Source organism: Sphaeramia orbicularis, chromosome 19, assembly GCF_902148855.1.
Source record: "Sphaeramia orbicularis chromosome 19, fSphaOr1.1, whole genome shotgun sequence".
In the NCBI taxonomy this organism is placed as follows: domain Eukaryota; kingdom Metazoa; phylum Chordata; class Actinopteri; order Kurtiformes; family Apogonidae; genus Sphaeramia; species Sphaeramia orbicularis.
In genome coordinates this window covers 30,801,320-30,829,180 of record NC_043975.1, presented here as the reverse complement: position 1 = coordinate 30,829,180, position 27,861 = coordinate 30,801,320, and the positions used below count along the sequence as shown (strand labels likewise).

The 27,861-nt window shown below is 37.3% G+C and overlaps 1 protein-coding gene across 2 annotated transcripts in view; it reads right to left on the bottom strand.

Annotated features, from left to right (window-relative positions):
* Positions 1–27,861, bottom strand: part of plce1 (phospholipase C, epsilon 1) — a 120,500-nt gene that overhangs the window by 36,174 nt on the left and 56,465 nt on the right. For both annotated transcript variants that reach the window (XM_030163130.1, XM_030163131.1), the window contains 13 exons: positions 17,910–18,064; positions 17,543–17,710; positions 11,500–11,645; positions 11,227–11,374; positions 10,230–10,340; positions 9,862–9,971; positions 8,561–8,677; positions 4,494–4,622; positions 4,275–4,411; positions 2,918–3,024; positions 2,667–2,791; positions 2,070–2,214; positions 859–1,023 (listed from right to left, as the gene is read on the bottom strand). In XM_030163130.1, the coding sequence (XP_030018990.1) occupies positions 859–1,023; positions 2,070–2,214; positions 2,667–2,791; positions 2,918–3,024; positions 4,275–4,411; positions 4,494–4,622; positions 8,561–8,677; positions 9,862–9,971; positions 10,230–10,340; positions 11,227–11,374; positions 11,500–11,645; positions 17,543–17,710; positions 17,910–18,064 (1,763 nt within the window). The remainder of the gene's footprint in view (positions 1–858; positions 1,024–2,069; positions 2,215–2,666; positions 2,792–2,917; positions 3,025–4,274; positions 4,412–4,493; positions 4,623–8,560; positions 8,678–9,861; positions 9,972–10,229; positions 10,341–11,226; positions 11,375–11,499; positions 11,646–17,542; positions 17,711–17,909; positions 18,065–27,861) is intronic.

Sequence of the window (27,861 nt, the reverse complement as noted above, 5' to 3'; positions counted from 1 at the left end):
GGCTTAGAGTTTGGTTTTGACCAACTCTATATATAAAGTGTCATGAGATAACATTTGTTGTGATCGGGCGCTATATAAATAAAATTTGATTGATTGAGTGATTTGATTGGTTTCCCCTGTAAGTCGCTTTGGAAAAAAGCGTCTGCCAAATGCATAAATGTAAATGTAAATATGATGTACCGAATGTGAACGTCTGATACTGAATGTCAACAAAAAATTAATTATTAGAAAAAAAACTGTAAGCACACATTAAGTAACTTTAAAAACGCACAATGAAATTCATGACAATTTTACTTTTAATTCATGGACTACATTTCCAATTATAGTTATTGTTCTTATTGCACACATTTTGGGAGACATACACACAAGACTTTGATGGACACCAAAGTGACATGCAGTGTCCGTCTGCATCATTCCTGCACCAGCATCCTGACTGCCTGATCACAGTTGGGTGCACTCAAGCGTGGCATTGTTGCTACAGACATTTTCCCCATTTTTACCTCAGGGATTTTATAGGGAGGGTCACATATGTACAAAGCCTACACATTTTTGGTTAACAATTTAACCCATCCCTACCCAGTTTGTACACTTGTGAGTACAACTTTCATAAATTGGTCTGTGGCTGAGAAAAACCAGAGTCAGTCAGGCAGAACAACAGTATATTGTGTGTCGGAGAAGCTGTTTGGAGCGTCTGAGTACATCCAGCGACAATTCTAGCAAATTTTTAAATGTGCGTTTTTAAAGTTGCTCAGTGTACATGTATCAGGGCATATCCTAAATTGAATCCAAATTCTCTCAATGCCTCCACTACATTCAGTGTGAAATGACTGGAACAGACACTAAACGGTTCGTACTGACCCTCACAAGCACCTTCTTCTTCTTCTTGGCCTTATCATTCATGCTCAGAGGACTGTTTTTCTGTGTGGCTGATTTCTCGACTCCCCCCGTCCCCATATTCCACCTCCGCCCACCGAACAGCTCAATGGCCTGGGCTAGTGTGGGGCCTTCGTATCTGCCATCCTCCTGTTAGAGCCAGACACATTCAGGTCATTTGTGTAGTAATACAAGGGAAAAATGTAGTGAATATGTAAGAAGTTAAAGGGTTTTTTATTATTAGATACTACAGTCGCTTCAGGGTCAGATCAAGCGATGACATGGGTACAGATTTCATGTTCAATAAGCTCTGTTTTAAAAACGAAATAACTTCTCTCCATGTTTAATGCATGCATGAACAGGTCTCAGTAAGTGCTTTCACATGACACATGTTACAATTAACAGAAATAAAATTTGGGGGTAAAAATACTTAAATATTACTGCTGTGTGACACAGGGACTCAAAATGAAATTTTTTTTCACTTTACGCAAATGAACAAAACATGCTGTTCTCATAAGAAATTGATACTAACTGAAACATAAGGCTTTAGCTATGATGTTAAATTACAATTATGATCCATATCGGATAAAAATGTTTAAATGATAAGTTTTCATGAACACAAATATGGTGTGACATGGGGATAAGAGTTTATCACTTTGCTGGAACTAAAACACTACAAATATGCTAATAAACTTTTATTAAACATACATATTACAACTGAAGTGATATATACAGCTAATAGCAAAGCATATTTTACAAATAACTTAATTGTACATAACCTTTTTATATTCTTGTACTGTTGAATAGTTAGTTCCTATTCACACACTTAAAATATCACTTATATGCAAGACAAAATATTATTATTAAAGTTAATAGTGCATTTACATATATGTCAGATATATAACTTTACATAACCAGATATATCTTTTTTTCTACAAGTGATACTGAAATTTTGTAAACAGTTCCATGAAATAGATTTCTTGAGCTAAAAAATGAATCTATTTGAGAATGATAGGTGAAACTTTGTTATTATTATTATTATTTTTTTTTTTTTTAACCCACCACCACGCCCAGAGGACAACTTTATTTATAATTACATGTTTAAATTGCAAACTTATATTTTTGACACTGATGTTCACTTTCGCTTGAACTGGCCCTTTGGTGTATTGGTCGCCAATAGTGAATGTAAATCTTACCTGATACAGACTGACATACTGCCTCCTTAGCCACTGCAGTCTTTGATCAGGAAACTTCTTCATTTTTCTGATGGCATTCACCAACTCTGACAGGCCTTTATGGAGCGTTTGTGCGGTGTAGTTTGGGGCTACAAAGTGCAGGAGTCTAATGGAAGTATTTAGAATATCAGTTCAGTGTAGCAATTTCCTTGAGTTAGAAATGTGTTGCTGAAAATGTGGTTCTACGGTTGCAGAAAAAATAATTAGACCATCAAAACAATTGTTAAGCAACCAAGTACTAACTCCTGTGTGTATCATGTGACTAAAACAGACAGAAAAGAACACATGGAATGCCTAAAAGCACTGTTTTTGGCAGTACAATGACATAGCTATTGATGTAAGAACAGAAGTGATTTTGGCTATCGAGAAAACCATGGAAAATGGCTAGATATCAGCTCTGAAATTAAACTCTTATGGGCTATTTTTGTTATTATCATTGTATTTGCCCAAACAAATGTACCTTTAATTGTACCAGGCATTAAAATGAACAAGAAATTGAAGAAAACAAGGGTGGTCTGATAATTTTTTCAGCGACTGTATTGTTAATAACCCTCTCACCTATTATCAGTGGTACTGAGACCATAGAGGAGGCTGAGACCATTCTCCTCCACCGTCATCTGGCTCAGCTTGTTCTGCAAACACACAGTGTGGACGTCCACTCCCTGATGACCCAGGAACACAGCCTACACATTCAAACACACACAATGTTGTCAGTGCAATTTAAGTGATGACCGTCGTATTATGTGCTACTCAAACACAAACTGATCTTGTGAGAATTTTATTGAGAAAATTATTGACTTTTAACAAACCTTCACCACCCCCAAGTCCAACAAGCCTTCTGCTAGTCCTGCCACAACCGGCTGTCCTAATCCCAGAGGCTGCTCAGTAGGAGAGGCGCCTCCGCTCTGAGGCTTACCTGCAATAGATCAACACATTTACGATATGTTTGAAATGTAGTAAAGGCAAAGGAAATTGAGCAGGGTGTTCACATATGTACGCATTTACAACCTGTAAACACATTTACAATATGTTTACAACAAGATAATGACACAGGAAATGTGTTTGTGCCTGTTTTCCATTTGTTTAAAAAGTAATAATGAGAAGTCAAAGAGAGTTGGCCTGGTTATGATGTAAACACACTCATCGTTGTGCTATGACAAAGAAAATATCCCACTGTGAGAATAATATGCCACATAAATCTTTCATTTAGTAACAAGCACTAAGCCATTTATCAAAAGATGAACAAAAACAAAGCGGAACCTACCTTACTCTTTGCCAAATATGAATGAAAACATTACTTGCAAAGACACAGATAAAGCAGACTGACGTCTTTCATATTTGGGTGCTTCTATGAAACTAGCCCTAAAAACAGGATAAGGGGGCTAAAAACTCAAACCAGATGTAGGCTAATGTTATGAAGCAAGTTTGGAAGCACTTTGGGTCTATTTTAAAAATAAATTTTTACTGAGATAAAAGGGAAAATATTTTTCAGATAAAACACATTTGTATATTTTTTAATACAAAAATCTGCATGTAACACGGTCAAAAGGACACGAAAATTACGCGCTACTATTTTTTCGAATATCTTTTAATTCTCTCACAGGTACATTTTGGGAATCAAAGTAAATATGCAAAGCAGAGTGTTTCACAAAAACGACCGCTATTGCCAAATCACTCATGATTTATTTGTGATTAAATGGGCAGGTTCTGCATGTAACGCAAGTGGACATGATCTGTTACACACAAAACCTGGAATGAGACTGTCGATTCAAGAAAAACCCACATGTCTGGATTAGAAAAACCACTAGGATCCTCAAATTGAACACAGTGTCTTTATTTATAGCGGTATATAAGACCATTTCAAGCCATGTGGTCCAGATCAAATGCACTGACACCTAGGTAGCTTATGTCCCAATTTTGATCCTATTTTTGGCCCCAATATTTTCTTAAAAATTCATTAATTTTGGAATGGCACAGACTAAGAATATAATTTTTTTGCTTTAATCTGAGGTCATCATTAGGTACATCCTGGGGGGAAATATATCTACATTTCTCTTTTATTATTGGGTTTACAAAGCTGGCAAATTCCCAGGTACCAAAATAAACCCACTTTCATAGAAGCACCTATTTGACTGAGACCGTTTGTGATACTGTGTGTTATCTTACCCCAGGTGAGTGTTATGTTGTCGGGCTGTAGTCGTAGCAGACAGCGGGCAGTGACGTGGCTATCCTGGTCATAGTGGATGACTGTAGCTCCTTGTAACAGGAATTGATGAATGTCTGGTTGTAGTGACAAAACGTACCTAAAAAAAAGGAAATCCAAAGACTATGGAGTGTGTGCAGAGTTATTTTGTAAGGCAGTTTGTGTGGGTGTAAATGTCTTACCATGGAATGAGCTCAGTGCCATGGCAGAAGGCTCTGTGGGTCTCCTCAGTCCCCTGAAACTCTACCTCCTTAACCATTGGCTCGGATGACAAGTCACTTTCTGAATCTGACAAATCTCCCACCATGAACCTGAAGATGAATAGGTTCCCAGAGCAACAGAGCAGTTTGGAGAGAGAGGAGAAGTTTTGACAAAACATTAAAAACTGACTCCTTTGGGAAACTGCACATGCACAAGTCTCTTTCCCAGCAAGTTTGTTAAAGCACTTTTATTCAGACGATGCAGTAAGATCCACCCAAAATGAGGGTTATTAAGAAAGAACCTGCCACTAAAGTAACATAAGCACCGCCAAAATGTACTATGTACTGTAGTGGAGGGGCTGAACAGGCAAAAAAGCATCATGCATTTGTAAGTGCAAATGACGATTAAACAAGCTGTTACTTAAATTATGTTAATCATAATATTAAAAACTCCTAAAACTGTCATAACCACTTACAAGACACGATTTGATTCTGATGAGATCCTAAACGAATGGGAACTAGAATGGGAAAAGGGGACAAATATATATAATGAGCAAAAAGAGTAAGATAAGAGAATATGGTAAACACGGGGAAAAAGTTCAGGATGTCAAAGTGATATAAAGTGATATGAGTAATCGGTTTATTTCACTTTTATTCTCTTAAAAGAGTAGCTTGGACAGAAAAAGGCATTTCTACAGGATATCAAGAGCACAGGAAAAGAATTCCCAAACTTCTTTAAAGAAGAAAGATGATATCTACTGGTTTCCTAGTAGAGACAGATGAACACTGTACTACCTGCCAAAAAAGGAGCGATGTTGTTTTCCTGAATTCTAATGATGAATTGTAAGTCAGAGTCAAAGGAAACCGTCTATGAACTCTGAGAAAATTATCCAGGTTTCACTAAGCAGGGAATAAAAATTATTATCGAGTAGCTTCATATGTTAGTGACTAACCTCTAGTCAGAATATAGTGAGAACTACAAGAGCTGTGTTCCTTCCTGTCCTGACAGGAAACTAACCTGCTATCTATATTTGTCTCCGGCAAAGTGTTTATTAGAACACCACCTCATCTCAGAAACAATCTGCAAATACGATCTTCAACAAATTCATCACCTTGGAGCGGTGTTTATTTTAAAAAAAAAAGACCCAGAATAAGCAAAGGATTTGTTCAGAGCAATCAAATTGATTCTGCCCCAGAACTTTTGTTCTAGTTACAAAATATATAGTTATTTACACAGTACCATGGTACATATTATACTTATGCCACAACTCTAACATAATTACACTGTAGAATAGATCCTATAGAATCACTACATCACACATTTGGAAAAACTAGTCATGTCTGTTCCAGTACAGTTCACAATGCAATTTCAACAAAAGCCCTAATGATGGAATTGTGTTTTATTCAGTTGTGAGTACCAACAATTCCACTTATTCACAGCATGATAGCATCTTTGTGTATGTAACCATTTTTTTCTACATTGTCTTTTGTTGAATAGGGAAAAAAGAGCTAACACAAAGGAAAAGTCAAAACTTCAAACGAAAATTTCAAGACATATTTGAAACGTTAAGGAGTAGTTTATCAAAAACTCAAAATAAGCTAAGATAATACTAAGTTATACTGAAATCAAAGTATAAATGAGTGAGTGAAAGTATATACTACACACTTGGACAATAGTATGCAATAGTAAGCTTTTTTTTAACCCTTTTAAGGCTGCCATTATAACAGGATGCCTAGGTGTCTTCATGTTTTCTATGAAATAAATGTGTCAGAAAATGTCTTTTTTGCCAATTCTTTTGCACCTTTATTTTCAGGAAGAACTTAACTTGCAGTATCTGGCCGTTAATTATCATTAAGATAAATAATAAATGCTTAAAACAGTGTGTTTTAGTAAAAAAGAAAAACAGACTTGAAGTTTTTAGCATATTTATCATCAGAAACAATGGTTAATGTCCATAACAAAACTTTTTGAGATTGCAAAAATAAACTTTCAACTATTTTACATCTGCTCAAACATGCTTTTTGGTCTTGAACATTTAGTGTCCATATTATGGCTTGATATTTTTTGTTATTTCAAACGTTTTTTAGCCTGTGTGGAAGTCTCTGAAACAGTTCCTTTCTAGTTGTAATAGAGTCCAACACTGAGAAGTTCAGGATCTCAGCTTTCTGATGCCGTTTGACTTTTGTGAATAGCGCAAATGGTTCAGGAGTTACCAGACAGATTGCCAACTCCCACTTAACACATACCAAGAACATTTATTACAATTATTGTTCCTCAGAAATCTGGAAATTGTGCTGCTCCACAAAGCGAAACACTGACATGTGGTGTATGCAGTGGATAAAGTGCCTTGAACACACTGTACTATATGCCCTTTAATTCCATCGCCCAACAACATTCTCACACCCAACGATTTCAGATTCTTTCAGAACCTTTAACGAAACGGATGTGCCTGAAATCACAGTAAACTTAAACAAGTCCATAACTCCATGTGAATTCCAAAGTTGTTGCCTATGGAATCACAGGAGTGCCAAAATTAAAAGGAAATAAATGTGGAAATAAAAAGAGAATCAGTAAAAGAAATTTGGAAATAAAAAGAGAATCAATAAAAGAAATGTGGAAATAAAAAGAGAATCAATAAAAGAAATTTGGAAATAAAAAGAGAATCAATAAAAGAAATTTGGAAATAAAAAGAGAATCAATACAAGAATCAATAATAAAAAAATATACAAATGCAGTCATATCATTGCTTTTGCTTGTTCCATTTTGACATTGTCTTTTCCATTTGCGTTTTGACGTTGAACTTTTCCATTTGCATTTTGACATTGTCTTTTCCATTTGCATTTTGACATTGTCTTTTCCATTTGCATTTTGACATTGTCTTTTCCATTTGCGTTTTGACATTGTCTTTTCCATTTACGTTTTGTCATTGCTTTTACCTGATGGCTCAAGCTGTCAATCAAATGGCTGTGGGCGGGTCTTTCTGTCCAGGATAACTAGTCGATACCTGATCAGACGATTCCGGCTTGACAGTGGCTATGCAGTAGCTAGGTTTATGTGTTAGCTCTCAGCGCGGGAGACCAGAAGTAGCGTCACGGACAAGACGTAGACACACATACACATTTATCTGAAGTAAAAAGAGGGAAAGTTAAATATGGTTGACGTGGACGAATTGAGAAGAGGCGTTCAACGAGAATTATTAGCAATTGCTCGATATGTGGAGGAAAATTTTCCAACGGACTATATTTTAAGGTTGGTGGAAGATGTAATGGAAAGTCTTGAAGAAATATCTGCACTGACGAATGCAGACATGGTTCTAGTTGACACATGTGTATGTGTGTCTACGTCCTGTCCGTGACGCTACTTCTGGTCTCCCGCGCTGAGTGCTAACACATATACAGAGCTACTGCATAGCCACTGTCAAGCCAGAATCGTCTGATCAGGTATCAACTAGTTATCCTGGACAGAAAGACCCACCCACAGCCATTTGATTGACAGCTTGAGCCATCAGATAAAAGCAATGACAATAAGCAAATGGAAAAGACAATGTCAAAACGCAAATGGAAAAGACAATGTCAAAACACAAATGGAAAAGACAATGTCAAAACGCAAATGGAAAAGACAATGTCAAAATGGAATAAGCAAAAGCAATGATATGACTGCATTTGTATATTTTTTTTATCATTGATTCTTGTATTGATTCTCTTTTTATTTCCAAATTTCTTTTATTGATTCTCTTTTTATTTCCACGTTTCTTTTATTGATTCTCTTTTTATTTCCAAATTTCTTTTATTGATTCTCTTTCTATTTCCAAATTTCTTTTATTGATTCTCTTTTTATTTCCACGTTTCTTTTATTGATTCTCTTTTTATTTCCAAATTTCTTTTATTGATTCTCTTTTTATTTCCACATTTATTTCCTTTTAATTTTGGCACTCCTGTGATTCCATAGTTGCCCAGTACCTGCCACCACACAATGAAAAATGGTGGCTTTACTTAGGTTTTGCTGTAAATAAAACTGAGATGTCACACAAAAGAAGAGAGGTACTGACTGATTGCGGCTGCGGTCCCTGAAGGAGTTGTTCCTGGACGCAGAGGACGGGCCAGTAGAAGAGGGACTTGTAGATGCATCATCAGGATCCTCTGCCTCCAAACTACGATTACAGGATCTAAGGGTCCAAAAAGGAAAATGAGAAGTGAATGAGGCACAAAATTAAAGCAGCAAAGTGGAGGGTGACTGAGACAAAACATATGCTCATGATCAAACATTATAACTTGTATATATTTGAAGGGGGTTTATATATTTATGTATGTATGTATATTATGTCCACCTGTATATAAACTTAATGAGGGTGCAGTACTTGGGGAAGGGTGGGTATACATAGGCCGCTGTCACATGACGTCAGGGGTGATAAATATGATACATGTTTATGCGGCCATATTGGAAGACAACCCACAAGCTAGAAAGAGCAGTGCCTGGCTTGTTCGACAGATAATTGTACTTAATAATTGTAGTCATGGTTAACTTCTGCGCAGTAATAGGCTGTTCAAACAGAGTGGGACATGGTGAAAAGAAGTCTTTCTACAGGATCCCCTCTGTTTTAACCAACCAGAGAGAAAAATATGAGGAACTCAGTGCCCAGAGACAGAGTACCGAGTATGGTAGTAGACCTACGGTTGGCTGTATGCTACATATAACCATTAAAAGTGGTGAACAATAGGGATGGTACAGGTTATCCACGGTTCGGTACATATTGCGGTTCTTGGGTTGCGGTTCGGGTGAGAGAGCCGGCTGAGCTGTGCGCCGAGCCCCAGGGTTCAAACAGGGCTGGGTACGGCGCGCTGCTCTGGCCGGCGGACGACCTCGGTGTCCGGGCAGTGCAGTGAACCATGACTCAAGAGCCACAACAGGTGAAGGTAGAAGTGATATGTTATTAATTTTAGGTGTTCCTGCTCCCACTCAGCACGTGTCTTTGTAAGAGTCAAACCCATCAATCACAGCCAGTTTCCCAGCATACCGTTGCCTTTCACCAGGGTTCAGAGTTTGAAAATAGTCTGCCATTTATAAACGATAAACTGTCACTAATAACCCATTTGAGATATCTTATCACTGATAAAGCAGCTGCTAAACACAGTCTGTCACTTTGTTGCCTCCACTCTCGTCTTCCAATATGGCGGCGTATCTGTTTACTTCTGATATTGATGACGTAAGTGGCAGCGGTCTATATGTATATATGATGGTTTGATGTTCAAGTTGTATGTTTCTTATTTTATATTTGAAAATAAAAAAGACCTTGATTAAAAACAACAACGGAACTTGTTCGTTTTTTGGTAATAGATCAAAACATAGTACCTGATTATCTGAAGGATGTTGCTGACAGTTGCTTCTTTTTCTGGGACATGTAGTCCATCTGGACCAGACCGTGACATAAAGTTGTGCTGGCCGCTGTAGTCAGACACAAACTATCCACAGGCAGACAAATAAAATAATACAGGGTGAAATACACTGATGTAGGGGGGAGGTCTCAGTCTCACAGTCAATGGAAAAGGTAGTGAGAAAGTTCAGCTAGTGGTTTATTCTTTGGCACTAAAGTATGTTTTTTGGGGAATAAAAACCAGACACAACCTGATCTATTAACTATATGTGCATGTGTGTTTATATAGTCCTTTACTTTTCATCGTCACTAAAAGTTGAATGAATTCATCCATGTTTTGCTTTACCTCTATTGAGTCCTCTGTAGTATCTAGAGGTGGTTTAAGGCTTATGATGCTTGCAGTTCCATCCAATGCATCACTTAGTTCCTTAAGAAAAACCCCACAGAAAGGCACCACCTACAGTGTACAGATAGAATATTAAATGAAAAATACAATCCATTATACACTATATGGAGAAAAGTATTCGGACATGCAAAATTCAGGTGTTTCTTTTCTGACAGGGGTCTGGGCCACAAAACAATAATGACAAATGTCATAATTTTTACATAATTTCTAAAATATTTTTCATGCTCTGACTGTAAATTATTATTTTCTACCCCATCTAAGTATTTACTTTCTTCACATCTCACTTAGGAAGAAAAATCTCCCATTAAACTTCAAAGAAATATTGATGTTTATATCTTAAATCAGCATGAACAGAACCGTAGCCATGATGTGTCCCAATATTTTTGTCCATATAGTTTATAAACATTAATATCTCTTTAAAATTTAATGGGAGATTTTTCTTCCTAAGTGAGATGTGAAGAAAATAGATGATTAGTTGTGGTAGAAAATTATTATTTACAGTCAGAGCACGAAAAATATTTAAGAAATTTAGAGGCAGAATATTTAAAATCATAGTCAAGGATGAAAAAAAAAAATCAATGTTGAGAGAAATTAAGTAAAAACCATCTCTTGCTTTTTGGAAGTAAAGATCACAATTTAAACAAAACTAAACAATGCAATGACATTAAGCACAATGCAAAACTATATTATGACAGTTGTTGTTGTTTCGTATCCCAGACCCCTGTTAAAAAAGAAACTCCTGAATTCAATGTGTCCCAATACTTTTGTCCTTTTAGTGTAGCTATTATTTTACAGTTTCATTTGACTTTTCCTGTGGTCAGATCTAAGGAATAATTGAACAATTTTCATGAAACAAATCACTTCAGGCATTGATTTTGGACCGATGGATGTGACAAACTTCATTATATTCTAAATGTCACCTGTGTTGGTGACCCACCTTGCATCCTGGGATATTGACAGCTCTGGTGACAACTTTCTTGTACTCAGAGGAAGACTCATGCTGAGCCATGGCATCCTTCAGGCTCCTCATGGTCTCAATGTCTGACTGGTCCATAAACTGCCACATCTTTAGGACCTTGCGAGACCTAAGGGAAAAAACGGAAATTCTTAAGCCACTTTTTTTTTTATTAAATAGGATGAATACTTTCGGGTGAGTGTGTAAAGTACGTGCATATAGTGAATATGATGACATCAGATGCTCCTTTAGTACCTGAGTCCAGCGAGAAACTCCATGACGCCGTTGTAGTTTCCCATGTTCCAGCAGGATTTAGCAACATGAACCAGGTAGGAGAAAACTTCTCTCTTCTCTTCCATTGAACTTGCTGTCAGGACGAGCCACGTCACCCATGAACTCACCTGGTGAAACAGACATTTAGACGTATTATTATTAAAAGTTACCAAGAACTGAGGCTTATCTGGTTACACATTCTAATACATGGAGGGAATTCAAATGGAAAATAATTGCTAGATATTTCAGAACACCAGAAATAGTATCCAAGATAGGTCCTCAACATTCCAGTTCACGCTGGAGGAACTGCGGAGCCCATATACAGGTGCAGGTCAAAAAATTAGAATATCATGAAAAAGTTCCATATTTTTCGTCACTCATTTCAGAAAGTGAAACCCATATATTATATGACTCATTAGACATAGAGTGAAATATTTCAAGCCTCATTTCTGGAAATTTTGATGATTATGGCTTACAGATAATGTAAACCCAAAATTCTGTGTCTCTGAAAATTAGAACATTGCATAAAATCAATTAAAAAAGGATATTTTAAACAGAAATATCAGGCTTCTGAAAAGTATGTTCATTTCTATGTACTCCTGACTTGGTTGGTTCCACTTTTACATGAATTACTGCATCAGTGTGTCATGTCATGGAGGTGATCTGCCTGTGGTACTGCTCAGGTGGAATGGAAGTCCAGGTTGGTTTGATAGTGTCTTCCAGGTCACCTGCATTGTTGGATCGGGTGTCTCTCATCTTCCTCTTGACAATACTCCATAGATTCTCTGTGGGGTTCAGGTCAGGTGAGTTTTCTGGCCAATCAAGCACAGTAACACCATGGTCGCTGAACCAGCTTTTGGTACCTTTGGCAGTGTGGGCAGGTGCCAAGTCCTGCTGGAAAATGAAATCAGCATCTCCATAAAGCTTCTCAGCAGAAGGAAGCATGAAGTGCTCTAAAATGTCCCGGTAGATGGCTACGTTGACTGTGAACTTCAGAAAACACTCACATCGATGCAGTAATTCATGTAAAAGTAGCACCAACCGAGTCTGGAGTACATAGGAATGAACATACTTTTCAGAAGCCTGACATTTCTGTTTAAAATATCCTTTTTTAATTGATTTTATGCAATATTCTAATTTTCTGAGACACAGAATTTTGGGTTTTCATTATCTATAAGCCATAATCATCAAAATTTCCAGAAATACAGCTTGAAATATTTCACTCTATGTCTAATGAGTCATATAATATATGGGTTTCACTTTCTGAAATGAGTGACAAAAAATATTGAACTTTTTCATGATATTCTAATTTTTTGACCTGCACCTGTAGCTAGTCACATCACACCCACATATTTTGGCTTTGTCCTAAGTTGCCGTAATTTCCGGTCTATAAGCTGCTACTATTTTCCACATGCAGCTCAAAAATGATGCGACTAATTTATGTTTTCCGGGCTAACGATTGATCTGGCTGTCGAAGAAGGTAACAGAGCTGCTCCATGTAAGCTTGGCATCAATGAATCGATAGTGAGACATTAGAGACAGGGTGGGTGCGGCTTATAGTCAGGTGCGGCCAATAGTCCAGAAAAGTACAGTAAGTGTGTTTTGGAGGGAGGTTTTCAATGCCCTGAAGGAGGTTTTTAAAATGAACATCCCACAAAACTTCACAGTGGCAGTACTGGGAGCAACACCCGAAGGTCTGGATAGAAAGGCAGATAAATACACATTTAATATATTATTCACCACTGCCTTAAAGTCTATAACCATCAGCTGGATGAAACCTGAACCTCCCTAACATAATAGATGGATTCAAAAAGTTTGGGATAGTTACCAAATAGAACAGATCACATTGTTACTAAGGCTGCAGAAAATCACCTTTACTAAAAGATGGGAACATATGTTACATTTGTTGCTGCAATAATATTTATTGGTGATGCAAAACTCCATGTTGTTAATCAAGGTGTTGTCATCCTACCTCTGACTAACATTTATATCTACAGCCTTATTTTTGGAAGTGGACATTTGTTTGCTGTGATTACTTCTGCCAAGGAGGTTATGTTTTCACTGGGGTTTGTTTGTTTGTTTGTTTGTTTGCTTGCAAGATAACTCAAAAAGTTATGGACAGATTTTGCTGAAATTTTCAGAAAATGTTGATAATGGCATAATGAACAAATTATTTTTTGGTGATGGGGGGGGGGGGTGATGTGCTCTTCAAGTGCTTTTCTAGTTTGTTATTGGGTTATTGTTTTCTTTCATTTCCATCCTATGTTGCCTGTGGAGGTTTGTCAGAATCACATACAGCTGTGAAAAAGGAAAAGAAACTAATTGAACTGTATTTAAATGTATACATTGTATTGTACTAAAAAAAAAAAAAGAAAGTCTAATAAAAAGAAAAAAAAAAGGTTACCATGAACAAACTTCAAAACTTCCTTGGTGTTCCACTGTCTGCATCACAATACAAATCAATGTGTCACCTTTAAAACAAGTCAGATTTAGAAGGTAAAAAGCTACTCAGACATGGTATCCTTACATTATGGTATGCATGACATCCTGTCTAAAATATGCTACATGCCTTGATACTGCTGGAACAAAAGACAAATAGCAACATGAAGCTTGATGAACTTAACAGTACTGATATTAATATGCCAGTCTTTACTCTTACTTGGGCTATAATCATATCTTTAAAATTCTGATACTGAAACCTTTGCCTAACATCACAATACATGCACAGGAGTATGTTTACTGACCACACAGTGACACACGCTAGAAAGAATGAGATCAGATATCTATCAGCTGTGCTCTGTGCCTGCGCTGCCCTCTAGCACATAAAAAACACAAGATAGCAAAAGCAGATATGCATCAGGTCGGCTTCCTTTCACATTCTCTGTCATGGACACACACACACTGACACACAGAGAATATACAGAAAACTATCAGATTTCCTCTGGCTGCCTCTAGCTGTCTTATGTCCCTGTCTCTACAGTATGTGCTACAGCTTAATGATTGTATCCACACACATACTGTACACACACTCAAAACTCCCTAACCCCCTTTGCAGGCAGTGAAAACATCCACCGGCCCCCAGATCTATTACTGGGTTATGTAAGAATCTGTGCAGCCCACCAGAGTCTGACTTCAGAGGGGCTAAATAAAGCCACAAAGATGTATGCACACGCAAAGCACAGAAAATGTCACAAAGTTCAGAGATTTACACTATGTTTTCTTTTCACTCTGTCCCTACCTGATGCAGCACTGATTAATGTCATTTGTGCTGCTTTGTCGCCTCTCACTTCTCAATGTAATATACAAACGAACCCAGAAGTCATAACATATGTAACCGACCGCCCTGTTTACATGCATAATACTGACCCATAAACATAAACTAGGCCATGGATCCACATGTAACTACTTCAGCCCTCTGTATATAGACTTTAACATCCAAAAACATTCTCTACAGGTTTTATTTGTCAAACACTAAAACATATAGCTTAAGTTTCACATTTTCTCTCTGTCCAACATGAGTAAGAGCACAACAGTTTACACATTCCTGTGTGATAGAAGTACAGGCATGAGAAAGCAGAAGGTTACCCTCAAAATGTAATCAATCTCAGATAGTCAACTGTCCTGTCTAACGTTTATTCACTTACAGTAATAAAAACAGAACATAAAAGATTCTGCTGTGTAGACAACTAAAACAAATGATATCATCTCAGTTTTCAGGCTGCTATAGAGTCAATCTGAATCTGTTTGAAATTGTACAATACAGTCAGTTCTAGCTGGTAAGAATGTGGTAAGAGGCTCTTCTGTGAAACCTGTGGTGTGCAATCTGCTTCGCTGCTACTGCTGCTGTGTGTGTATGTGTGTGTGTGTGTCAGGATGTGCATGCAGCAGTCACCTCTAGTGTTATGACATGATGTGGAGCCGTGTCAGCAGCAGGGTTAAATTACACTCGCCATCAAAACCATTCTGACCATCTGCAAAGTGGCTTTTTGAAATGCCACAGATCAAGGCATAGTACAGAGCTGGCATATGTTCTGATATTCCAGATAGCAAAAGTGTCCACGCAGACAGTGGACAAACCAAAATACAAGAGAAGATACCATATATAGAGATAACAAGAACAGAGGATAATAGGAAAGAGCACACAGAGAGTACATTAAAGTAACCTTAAATCGTTTGAGAAAAAAAAAAAAAGGTTGATACATCTAGACAATGGTTTTAACACTAACAAACACACACCCGCAGACTCACAAATAGAACTTGAGCTGGGTACAAGCTGATCCCCTTTGATGTTTGGTGTATCCATCTGTCTGTCCGTCTGGCTGTCTCCATCGGTGTTATTAGTTGAATTATAAGGGTAGGTTTCTCCTTGATACATGAATTACATAACCAAGGTTGATGGAGAACTGTTGTAAACTCAATGCATGAACACATACTGCGTCTGTCACAGCTAAACACTTTGGACAGGAACAAAAGGGGGTTCACTCTCTCTTTCTAATCACATAATCTTTCACTCCCATAAATGGCCTGAAAATGAACAAAGAAACAAAAAAATGGACAAAAGTGCACCTAATAAGCATGCATGAAGAAATGTGACCCTAAACGATCTTTGAAAATCTCAAAGGAGTCAGGAAAACTGTCATTTCTTAACTAGAGATTCCAGTCCGATAATAACTGTCACTTTTTTCATTTTGTGACAACAGAGGACTTTATAAAAATCTGTTTGTGAATGCACTGCATATGCTTCTGTTTGGGGCGAAACCAAATTCAGAATAAGTTATTGTAACAGTGCAGATAACAGTTTGTGTCACCAGCCACTGTTTATGAATAAAAGCACATGCTAGTTCCCAATACCATGACTAGTATTTGGTTGAAAAAAAACAAACTGTAAATGATAGGAAGAGCATATTTACAGAAATGTACTTAAACTTTACAGACATAATCCTTTACACAATGAATGATTTCTAATTGTGGAAAGAATTGACAACAGTATGCAAGTAAAGCTACTAGCTAATAGTGACATAATACCTTACACTGGTATCTTCTGAGGGATAATCACTATTGTCATCACAGTCTCACTTTCATTCTGCCCATATATGGCTACAAAGCACATTTGGGAAACTACATTTTGTGTGTCTCTCCCCTCACTGACTTAAATGAAAACCAGCTGATGAGAAAGGCATGTAACTTAAAGATGACATCATCATTCCCAATCAATCTCTCCTTCCCGCTCACGTTCTTATTCTCAGCAATACAGTGTTGTGATTGTTTATCCTCCAAGTCACTCACCATAAAAGACATAGGACCCGGTAGAGTAATGTTTGCTAACTTGCAGTGTGTGCTTTAGTCATTAGATAAGTTGGAATGACTCATACAGTAAATACAACTGGGTAAGTTCAGCTGAAGGAAAACATAATTACTGGTCTGTTGTGTCATTTAAACCTTTCACATTAATGTCACATGAAATGCACGTAGGTTCGGTATTTGATTAGGTGGAGGGCACTAAAGGTTTCACTACAGAACATCAGCTTAAAGATATATAAGCCATTAAATACAAAAGTCTGCAAATGGGTATTCTCAAAATCGCTTCTGGACTTATTCTGAATCCTCAATCATTCATTCATTTTCTGAACCCGCTTTATCCTCACTAGGGTCATGGGGGTCACTGAAGCCTATCCCAGCTACATATGGGCAAAGGCGGGGTACACCCTGGACATGTCACCAGTTCATCGCAGGGCTGACATAAAGACAAACAGTCACTCTTACATTCACACCTATGGGCAATTTAGATTAATTGATTAACCTATCAGTGCATGTCTTTGGATGGTGGAAGGAAGCCAGAGTATCCGTAGAGAACCCACGCAGACACAGGGAGAACATGCAAACTCCACACAGAAAAGTCTCACCCCCAACTGGTGCTGGAATCGAACCCAGGACCTTCTTGCTTTTCAATGCACCACCATGTCATCTTAATACACAGCAAAATAATCTGACAATCAGCAATAAATCCTTACAGAACAGTCCTCACCTCATTGAACCGCGCCACCAAGTCCTCTACAGCGTTACTTCGCTGAGCATTCTGGGTAGGCATGATGGGTGCTGACAATGAGGCCTTGAGGTTTGGGTGGCGTTTGGTTTGACACTCTGGACTGCCCAGATCTCGTGTGAGGAAACAGAGGTAGTCCAACGGAAAGACCTGTGGAAGAAGTATAAAGATTACATTTTCCTCACTGTACTCATAGCAGCAAATAATATAACAATAACAATTAAACGTTCTGTAAGCTAAATATGGATATTTAAAATGTATCTTGGATGTTTTTACAAATCATTCTTCTTCTAATAACATTCATTTACTTAGCTTTAACAGTAAATAAACTACAATAAATAGGTCTGACCCGTTGGTAGAGCTGCTGCTCTTGCTCAGTGAGGATACAGGCGATCTCCTCTGGGAACTGAACAAGGTGTCGCAGGTCGGCCAGTTCCTTACTGATCCCACTCACACTGGGTGGAAGAGAGCTGCTGCTGGTCATACTGTTAGCCAGCTGACGTTCTGGACAAACAGATAAAAAGGAGGATGGAAATGAAGTACAGACAGATCATAAAATTTGCATTAGTGATCCTACTTTCTCACATGTCAAATTATCATGCCTTTTATGGAAGTGTAAGAGAAAAACAAAGGGAGAGAGATGAAAAGAAAGAAGGAGGAAAAGAACTCTTAATGGTTTCAACTAAACGATGAAAGTAGACACCACTGATACTTACACTGGTTAAAAAAATTCAGGGAAAAATTTAAAAAGGAAGTCAATAATACATCATACAATCACAGAAGTCATACATTATCTATTGTGCCTTTTTTCACCCGGAAAAATTTCTGCCTCAAAATTTGCCGAAATGTCCTTAACATTTCTTTTTTTTTTTTCAAGATGAACCTCAAATTCTCCTGACGGGGCCTGTTCGAGCCCTCACCAAGGGAAGTCTGCACTTCTCACCCTGTGGAGGTAAACAGCATTGATCACCTGCCAGTTCCACTGTTTAGATTTCAGTCAGGTCCATTAGTCTGTCTGTTTACACACATTCGCCCACACTCCGCATCTGCAAACCCGTCCTCATCGACACTAACCGGACTAATGGACAGTTTCTACACTTGGGCTAGCGCTGCCAGGTAAACATACTGTACATTGTTGGGATGAAAGCTATGCACTATAAACTATGAGCCCATTTTCACCACAGGAACTTTCTAAGAATCTTTTATGGAAATCTGCCTTTAATACAGGACAGTGAGGGGGTTTTACAGGGGTAAATGCTGCCAACAACTAAACCCAAAACAGAAGAGCCTTAATTTACCCTGAAGCAAGAGGCTGAACAGTCTTACATTATTTATTTATTTATTTTTCTCAATGTATTTTTATTCATATTCAGTCTGTCAAACATACAAAAAATAGGACAAACACTGACACATATAACAGAGGTATAAGACACCTCAAAAACAAACAAATAAATAAAAATTTGAATTAAATTTAAATTAAAGGGTTCCACTATGGAATTACCCAATCACTTTGTACACAGCGCTCATTAACCAGAGTCAAGGTGCATTGTCAGCTGTTCTACATAAGAAATAAAAGGATGCCATACCACATTAAACTTCCCCATTGATCCATTCAGTGGTCTTACACAATTTCTGATTTTCATTTCAGATTCTAAATCTACACTCTGTAGAAAACCAGTCTATTAGGTGGGTCTGTTCAACCTATTAGTTATGTAATGTTTACAGATAATGCCATGAAGGAAATGATATATACAGTACAGCAAATAGATTAAACACCTGAAACTAGACAGGCTCAGTCTGGTCCTTGTCTACTGTCACTCTGAAATCTGCTGCCCTTCCACTACACACGTACAAAATTGTGTAGGCATACACATATGCGGTGACACACTTAAAGGTTGTCCTTGGTAACCCTTGAGATGAGCAACAGGTAGTCATGGAAACAGCAATGACTGCTCTGCAGGAACAAAACTTGCTTATTTACACAGTTTGATTTGTGGATCCGGCCTCGCAGCTTCTGTAATGAATTGTGCGTGTGCTTGTGTATGTGTACAGGATAAGGCCCTGGACAGCTTATGCATAAGAGGCAGTTGAGAAAACAGAGAGAAAAGGAAGTAAGTGAGAATCTAAAACCTAGGAAGCCAGTAGCAAAGCGGTTAAAGGTGCTGACCATGAACTACAAAAGCACTGGTGTTCAGGTCACTTTCTCTCTCTCTCTAGTAATGTTATCTCTCCTGTCTTCTACACCATCAAACAAAACAGACAAACCTATGAATGAATTGAACTAGAAGGTTAATGGAGTCAACAAGCTGAGATGTAAGAGAGTGCAGAGATAAGACCCAGAGGAAGGAACTGTAGATAAAGTGAAAATTTTGTGGTTTACACTTTGCAGCAGGTGGGATCAATCTATCACACTTACGGAGACAGAAAAATCCATTAAATCCTTAAAATGTCCAACAGAGAGATAGACTGCAGGGTGTGAGTTATGTCTGATTACACTGTCCAGACACAGAACACATTATTCATAGAAATCCTTACATTAAATTGAGAAAAAAAAAGAAAAAATTTACTTCTGAAAGACGGGAAACATGCTTGCAAAACCCAGATGTCATGAGACAGCAATGAATATTTTGCATGTAAATAGAGTTTTATATTGAATAACTCCAGCCTAAATACTGTGTTCTTTCAACAAGAAACTGCTAGAAACAGCTGCAACTAATACAATGTGAGGATTATAAAGAATGTGAAGATTCACCATGTACATTTTTTATTACATTCATGATACTGCAAGCTATTTTTATTGGCTTGGTACCGGTATGCAATACTGCCATAAAATAAACCTTAAGATTGATTGATTTTTTTTTTTCAACTACCCAGACCTCCATTTCCCACTTATAAGCAATCTCTTCTTGTCTCCATCAGAGCTCATTTTCCAGGCTACAGTTTTGAAGTGGAAATACAGATGTCCTCAAATATGAATTTCATGACAACGCGGTGGCCTCAGTCATTCATTTATGCATCTGTTACAGTGGGCGACACACAAGCAGACAAAGCTTTAAGACAAGGCAGAAACAAAGGGGCCTTCTATGGCACTGAATAAGAGAAACCGTGCACAAATGGAGAGGAAAAAAGGATACTGTGACCTATTATGTCATCCAACAAGCAACATACATTTTCCTTCTTCAAAATAGCAAAAAGTTCACTTAGTCATCATTTGATAAATTGCTTATCGTGGCCTCAGTCTCTGCCTGCGGAGTCTCACATAAACTGTATAAAATCAGCGGCGACAACAGCAAGTCTGCAAAATAAACACTGTGATGCATGTTTAGATGGGAAAATGCATTGAATTTCAATGATAGTGATAAGTGTGTCTAATGAAATATGGTGTCGACCCATGAGAATAAGGGCCCTGACCCGTTACGAATGGTAAACACTAGTTTTAGAAACACTGATGAGTAATAGTGAGCATGCAGTACTCCTGCGGTAAGAGAAACAGAACGGGAATCGGATTAATTGACCGTGACATCCCGGTGATTTTTATGCATGGGTTTAGTGAATCTCACACTGAATACAAATACTCTATGGGTGTATGTGTATCCGCTTCTAAACGCAGTGGTGAACAAAATAGATTGGTGAACATCCTTTTTAACCACTTTTAGGGTATTTCTCTAGCAAAAAAAAAAACAAAAAAAAAAAAACAAGAGACTGGAAATATACATCAATGAACATTTAATTAAATCACTTGAATGTGTGTGGTTTTTTTTTACAGAATTAAGCTCTGTTCTAAAATATGTACTTTCACTTCATCCATCACCATATTTATTTAAGTGATATTTCGTTATTAGTAGAAATTAAATCAAACAAATTAGCAGTTATTCAACCCATAAATAAAACCATCCACTGATGACCAAAACCATCTACTGATCTAATATGTTCAGTAAATCAATAATCCTATCAATACATTTAAATATTTGGTACAAAATGTGGTTTGTCATCTTTTCATGGTCATCAGATATGACCCATTTGGACGTTCAGAGGCTCCATTGTTACAGCGGAAACACTGTCATCTTCTACATCATTGATTCATCAGTAAAACCCATGGAGTCGGATCAATGACAGTAGCTGTAAACGCTTGTTTTTATGTTCAGTTATTGATTTATTATGTTATTTCTTCAGTTTTCTCTTTTTTGAAAGAATAACCCTTAACTTTAATCTGAGCTTTTATGGACATCTACATGGTCAGTGAATTAAATGTAGGAAAATACATGAAGTTCATTGAAAAACAACACAAAATACAGAGGATAATATTATTTAAAAAATGGTAATAAATCACTGAAGAAAGGTTAAATACAGAGAAAAAAAATTATTTGGAGGTTTAGGTTTCATGAACATTTGAGGTTGGAGGTTTTAACTTCAGTTTATAAGTTATCAAAGATTCGCAATTTAAAGGCACCATCTCCAGAAAAGTAGTTGGGTTAGGGGAACAAACAGCGAATATATACTGAAATGAAATATTTGGAACTGTTTAAGTGCAACAGTAAAGCTCTAGACAACTGTAAACTCAAAAAAATGATAATAAAATTGAGGCTTCCAGGGTTCCTTGGATCCTAAACCAAAGCGAGATGAGCATATAGGTCTGTCCGGTCAAATATGTCCTTATTTCTAATACTTTTTATGACCCGTTACGTGCCTGTAGTCGAGTACAGTGAAGGGATTTACAGCTAGAATGTAAATATGGAAGGAATTAGTTGAAAAATAGCCACAGACAAGCTATTTATACCAACTACAGGAAGGAACCTTGAACGTAGACCTTTAACCATCTTTCTTTGCCAACTACGTGCGCACACATGCACTGTTCTTACAAAGCACACATACGTTTAGAGCTGATGACAACTTCCCCCCGGAGTATGTGGGGCACTTAAACAGGTGCAGTACAAATAAACTGGCTCCAAGGACCGTTAGCACATTGACATACTGTAACTATAAATATCATGTTTCAAAGACATTACATTTTTTTTTTCATTCAGATCATAGTTGTACGTGAAGAGCAATAGTTGGATTAAAGACCTTTTAGTTCGACCAAGCCTGTCTTAGATGGTGTAAATAAAAAGTGTCACTTACAGCACGGCATTTTTTTAAATAATAATATAATTTTCAGCTAATAAAGCAACAGCAGACAATTTACCATTGGCCAACGGTAACACGGCTCCTAAATTTAATTCTGTGGCATCAGTGGAATAACATCTGGTATTACCTAATGCTCGACAAGCTGACAGTACCACACGCTGTTAGAGAGTACGCACACGTAAACAAACACGCAGTCATGTAAATAAGAACTTACAAACAGTAGCAAAACGGACAAACTTGAGTCCAGTAGCAAATATACACACACAAGAATGTTCTGTGTATTCACTCATAATAAACTGACAGCGAAATACACAGGAATACAGGAGTAATAAACATTGATTTGTCTGACTGCTGACAACGCTGAGTTATCGCGCTTCTCGGTTTAGATAGAAGCACGTGTGTACGCATAAATGACACAGTTTGACTATTTATAATGAGGCTACGAGCATTAGAGGAGAGGAGGTCGACAAAAAACTGATTAAAAATGGAACTTTCAAGAAAACGTGAAAATCGAGTCAATTAAAATACATTTAGGATGCACGTCAAAAGGACCAACTCAGGTTAGACTGAGAATGTGGCTCCATTTAGTTGTAGTGACAAGCATATATTTGCAAAAAAAAAAAAAAAGAAAAGAAAAAAAAGACAGAAAAATTACTAAGGGGTCTCTGGGCAGCTTCACGACATCTTGACACAAATAAGGTGGAACACATGGCCATGCTCTGTGGATTTACTTGTAATTATAGTGAATAACTGTATCCTTACAGTCCAAACATACCCACAGCCTTGTGTGACATTCGTTCTTAAGAACAATTTTATGTGAAGTTCCCCAGAGTATCTGACATTCTTGACTGTCGTGCTGTCAGGTTTCTGGCATGAAAAGGTCACAGTATGCCACATTTCCAAAGTGCTGCAGGATGAGCCACATATTTTGTGTTCTTATTGCACCAGTTAACAAAATCCTGCAATTCTATTTACAGCATAGAAAATAAAGAAATACAGGAAATACATGGTATAAATTAACATGCCATACTTAATTTTTTTTTTTTTTTAAATATCTCAGTTGTGCCCAGAGTTTATACTAAAACCTCACACACAGAAGAAAAAAGTCACAATGGTGTTATGTGAAATCTTCAGTCAATATATAGTATATATAGTAGGTCTGTCAAAATTAACGCATTAACTCAGATTAATCCATCATCATGATTAATCCGATTAAAAATTTTAACGCAATTAACCCATCTGCAGTGCTGAATGACACATTTGGGGCAGTTTATCCCAGTAGAGTTACCACTGCACATGCGCAAATGGCCAGTTGATCTGGTAGTGAAAAGCAGCAGAACCAACCTATAAAGTTAAAAGACGCTAAACAGCAGGTTGGAAATACAAGGACAAAAAAACAAGACGGAACAGTTGTTTCAAGTTGTTTTGTTGAAACTGTTGAAGGTGTTTAATAAACACATTACGTGCATATACAGTCTCTTCTTTGTTGAATCTGCTCATACAAAATGAAACGCGATTAATAAAGATTAAAAATGAATGATATTTAATTGTGATTAATCAAAATTAATCCACAGCGACCCTGTGATTAATCTGGTTAAAAACTTTAATTGTTTGACAGCACTAATAAAAAGAATAAAAACCCTGCTATTAAAGTTAACTCAGTAGTAAAAGTACATGACATACACTGAGAAAACATTTAATGAAACATGGCTTCTTGTCTAAAATCCCTTATTATTAATCCTATTAACTAATAACCAATCACCATCAACAGAAAAAACCTAACTTTAAACTCATTAAATCCATTAAGTATTCTTCACATTATTCTGTTCCAAGATGAGTCATATCTTCTGCAAATCCCCCCAATCCAGACAAATAAATTTTCCCTCATTAAACTAGATGCTGAATAGTTCATATCTGTGAATATAACAGCTCCTATACCCTAAACAATATTCAGCTGCTCCTTAGAACTTGAATATAGATTCTCATTTAACAGTATTCAACATGTGGGCTCATACACACAGACTTCAAACATGCCTTAATGCGCCCAATGGAACAAGTGTTTAAAGGCAAAACATCCCTCAGCTGTTTTTTTTTTTGCCTTTTTTTTTTTTAGTTTAGTTTATGTCAAATATGCAACAAGACAAAGTAATCTTACTTAGTCCTTAGAAATAAACAGGTAGTAAGAAGTCATGGAAGAAAACAAAAAAAAAAACAAAAACAAAACTTATACATGTACATGACTTCATTTGCACATTGAAAAAGGAGTGGGAGGAAGTATAACTTATTTAATCCCACCCCTTCTCCACACAACAGTCTATCCTGTAGCAGCTTCCTATCAGCAGAATATATGAAAAGTCAAGTCCCTCAGATCTTTCATAAGTAATTAACCTCACTTATCATGCTCATATACACATACATACATAACCATGTTGACATACCAGAAAAGTAAATAAATAAACAAACAAACAAGTACATACATATATACATAACTCCTTGAAGGCAACATAAATGACTGTAACTCACATTTGCACTACTCACTGATCATCTTGTAGTCCAGCCTGTGAGAGTGTTTCATGGTGTGTGACAGCGCTGGCCTCTTTGCCTCCCACACTGACAGTTCAGAGCCGGGTTGTCTGAGGTACACTTGTCCACATTTGAGCTGACCGTTGTCTCTCCTGCAGCTGCTCCTTCTCTCTCTCTCTCTCTCTCTCTCTCTCTCTCTCTCTCCTGGGTTGTCTACTCTACTGCTCTGTCCCTGACTCCATGTCTAAGTTGAACTCTCTCCAGCTTTACGCTCCGTCGCTGTGTTTCACCCACCTGGCTCTCTTTCCTTCTTGTCAGCAAACACTCTTCTCTCGCTCTCTCTCCCTCCTCAGTGAGCTCACTACTCCGTCCTCTGCCTCACCTCCTCTCCGACCACCTCTCCTCGCTCTGTCTCACGCCCACTCTTTACCGACACCATAGATAGTTCACAGCCGTGCGCTAGAGTTAGAGCCGCCAGACCATCCCACTGCACAACCTCACATACTGTACATACAATAAACAGCCATTCAGGTACTTACCCACAAAGTCATTAAAGGCATGAGGGATTACAGTACACCAAGACAAAAAACCCTCATCCTCTTTAATACTGTCTTAATTGAAACAAAAAATAGTAACATGTTTTAAAGATTTCAAGTAATGGAAACTAGATCTGCAGCTATCAACTATTTTTGTAATCGATTAATCTTTTATTTTCTTCGATTCAATTAAACAATTATTTGAATAAGCAGGAAAAAAACACTAAAAATGTGAAAAAGACAAGTTTGAAAATTACAAACAACTTGTCCTTTATTCCCGAACCAGCTTTAACAACCACAGAAAGCATAAAAGCAAAAGGATACATAAAAAATGGAATGGGTTTTAAGAAACCAAACCAGCATTGACTCTTCCCTTTTAACTGTATTCTACACCTTGAGTGTGTGTGACTTATTTTAAGTGTGTTGTTTTTTTTCTTTTTAATTCGCTTGTACTGTTTGTCTTTTAACCCATAAAGACCCAGTGCTAATTTTATGGCAGTTCCCAAATGATTTTTTCTCTCTGTTGAACCTTTCTTAAAGAGGTGATATTTTGCTTATTCTTAAATGGAATTATACATTTTAAAACATTTCCCTGTGGTCTACATAAACTGTAAATGTTACGCTTGGGTCTGAATTCTCCATTGATTCAACTCCACAGGTCCATCTTCAACCCTAGTTCTGAGTAATGACACCAGAAAGGTCATTTTGAGTGCTGGCCCTTTAAATCCAAATGACCCCATCCCCAAGTTGTTGAGTGTGCTGCTCTGTCCTGTTCAACCACTTGTGTTTGTTTGTTTGTTTATTTATTTTGAATATAACATTGAAACCGAACCACAAAAAGATTTACATAAAAACAAAGGAAAACATTCGAAAAGGAGTGGGATGAAGTTTAATTTATAATCTCCCGCCCCTGAGTTCATTATTCCAACCAATAACTGAACATTTTAGGTAATCGGCTCAAAGTTTGGACATATTTTCAAGTATGGACTACAACCGCTGCTGCTGACAAACAATTATGGTGCGCTCGAACAAATGCTTGTCGGGAGTCTTGACCTTATATGTTCAAATGTGACGTAACTAGCTATAAAACGTAACAAATTAACAAGGAATTGAAACGGGTTGTAGAAATCCACTGGATTTTTGCCAAAATGAATATAAAGATAGCTTTGCAGCATATGGAGGGTTCAAATTCAAACTTTATGAACTATTAGGGTCCCCAAATACACAAATAAATAAACCAAGGGCTACCAAGAAAAGCACTCGGAGAGTGCAGACCTCTGCCAAGACAGATCTGCCCCCCGCGTCACCACCAAAATGTAATCATTTCTTCCTTGTGCCTGTATCAACATTTCCTGAAAATTTCATGAAAATATGTCCATAAGTTTTTGAGTTACCTTGCTAACAAACAAACAAACAAACACGTACACACACACACACACATGCACGCACACAAAGCAAAGTGATCACAATACCTCCTGGCGGAGGTAATAAAAGTGAGTTTAGCTAAATATGACCCCAGTAAGAGAACATAGAATCAGCTTTTAAGGATTTAGTGGTAATAAAAAGAAGGAAACATAGGACACCTTCAGGATATTCTTTTTCGTATTAAAATAAAAAAACATTTTGTCTAACTTCCAAATTCCGAAGGAATGATGTCAGAGTTGATATTAGTTTCACATATGAAGAGAAACCTTTTATGATTTATCACCATTTCTTACAATAATATCCTCTGTATTTTGGGTTTGTTTCAGTGAAAATCTGGTATTTCTTTATTGATCATGCAGATTTTCATAAAAGCTCAGAGTAAATTCAAATGTTATTATATCAGAAACAGCGATAACTGTAGAAAAAGTGAGACTTTCAGCAAAGATAGCCATAACTCAACTCCAAAAAAAGCATCTCCATCCACTGTCATTGATCCAACTCCATGGGTTTTACTGGTGAATCAATGTTGTAGAAGATAACGATCACTACAGAGCCTCTGAACGTCCAAATGGGTCATATCTGATGACCATGAAAAGATGACAAACTGCATTGTACACCAATTATTGACATGTATTGATAGGATTAGTGGATCAACAGGTATTAAACAGTTTAGATCAGTTGATGGTTTTCATC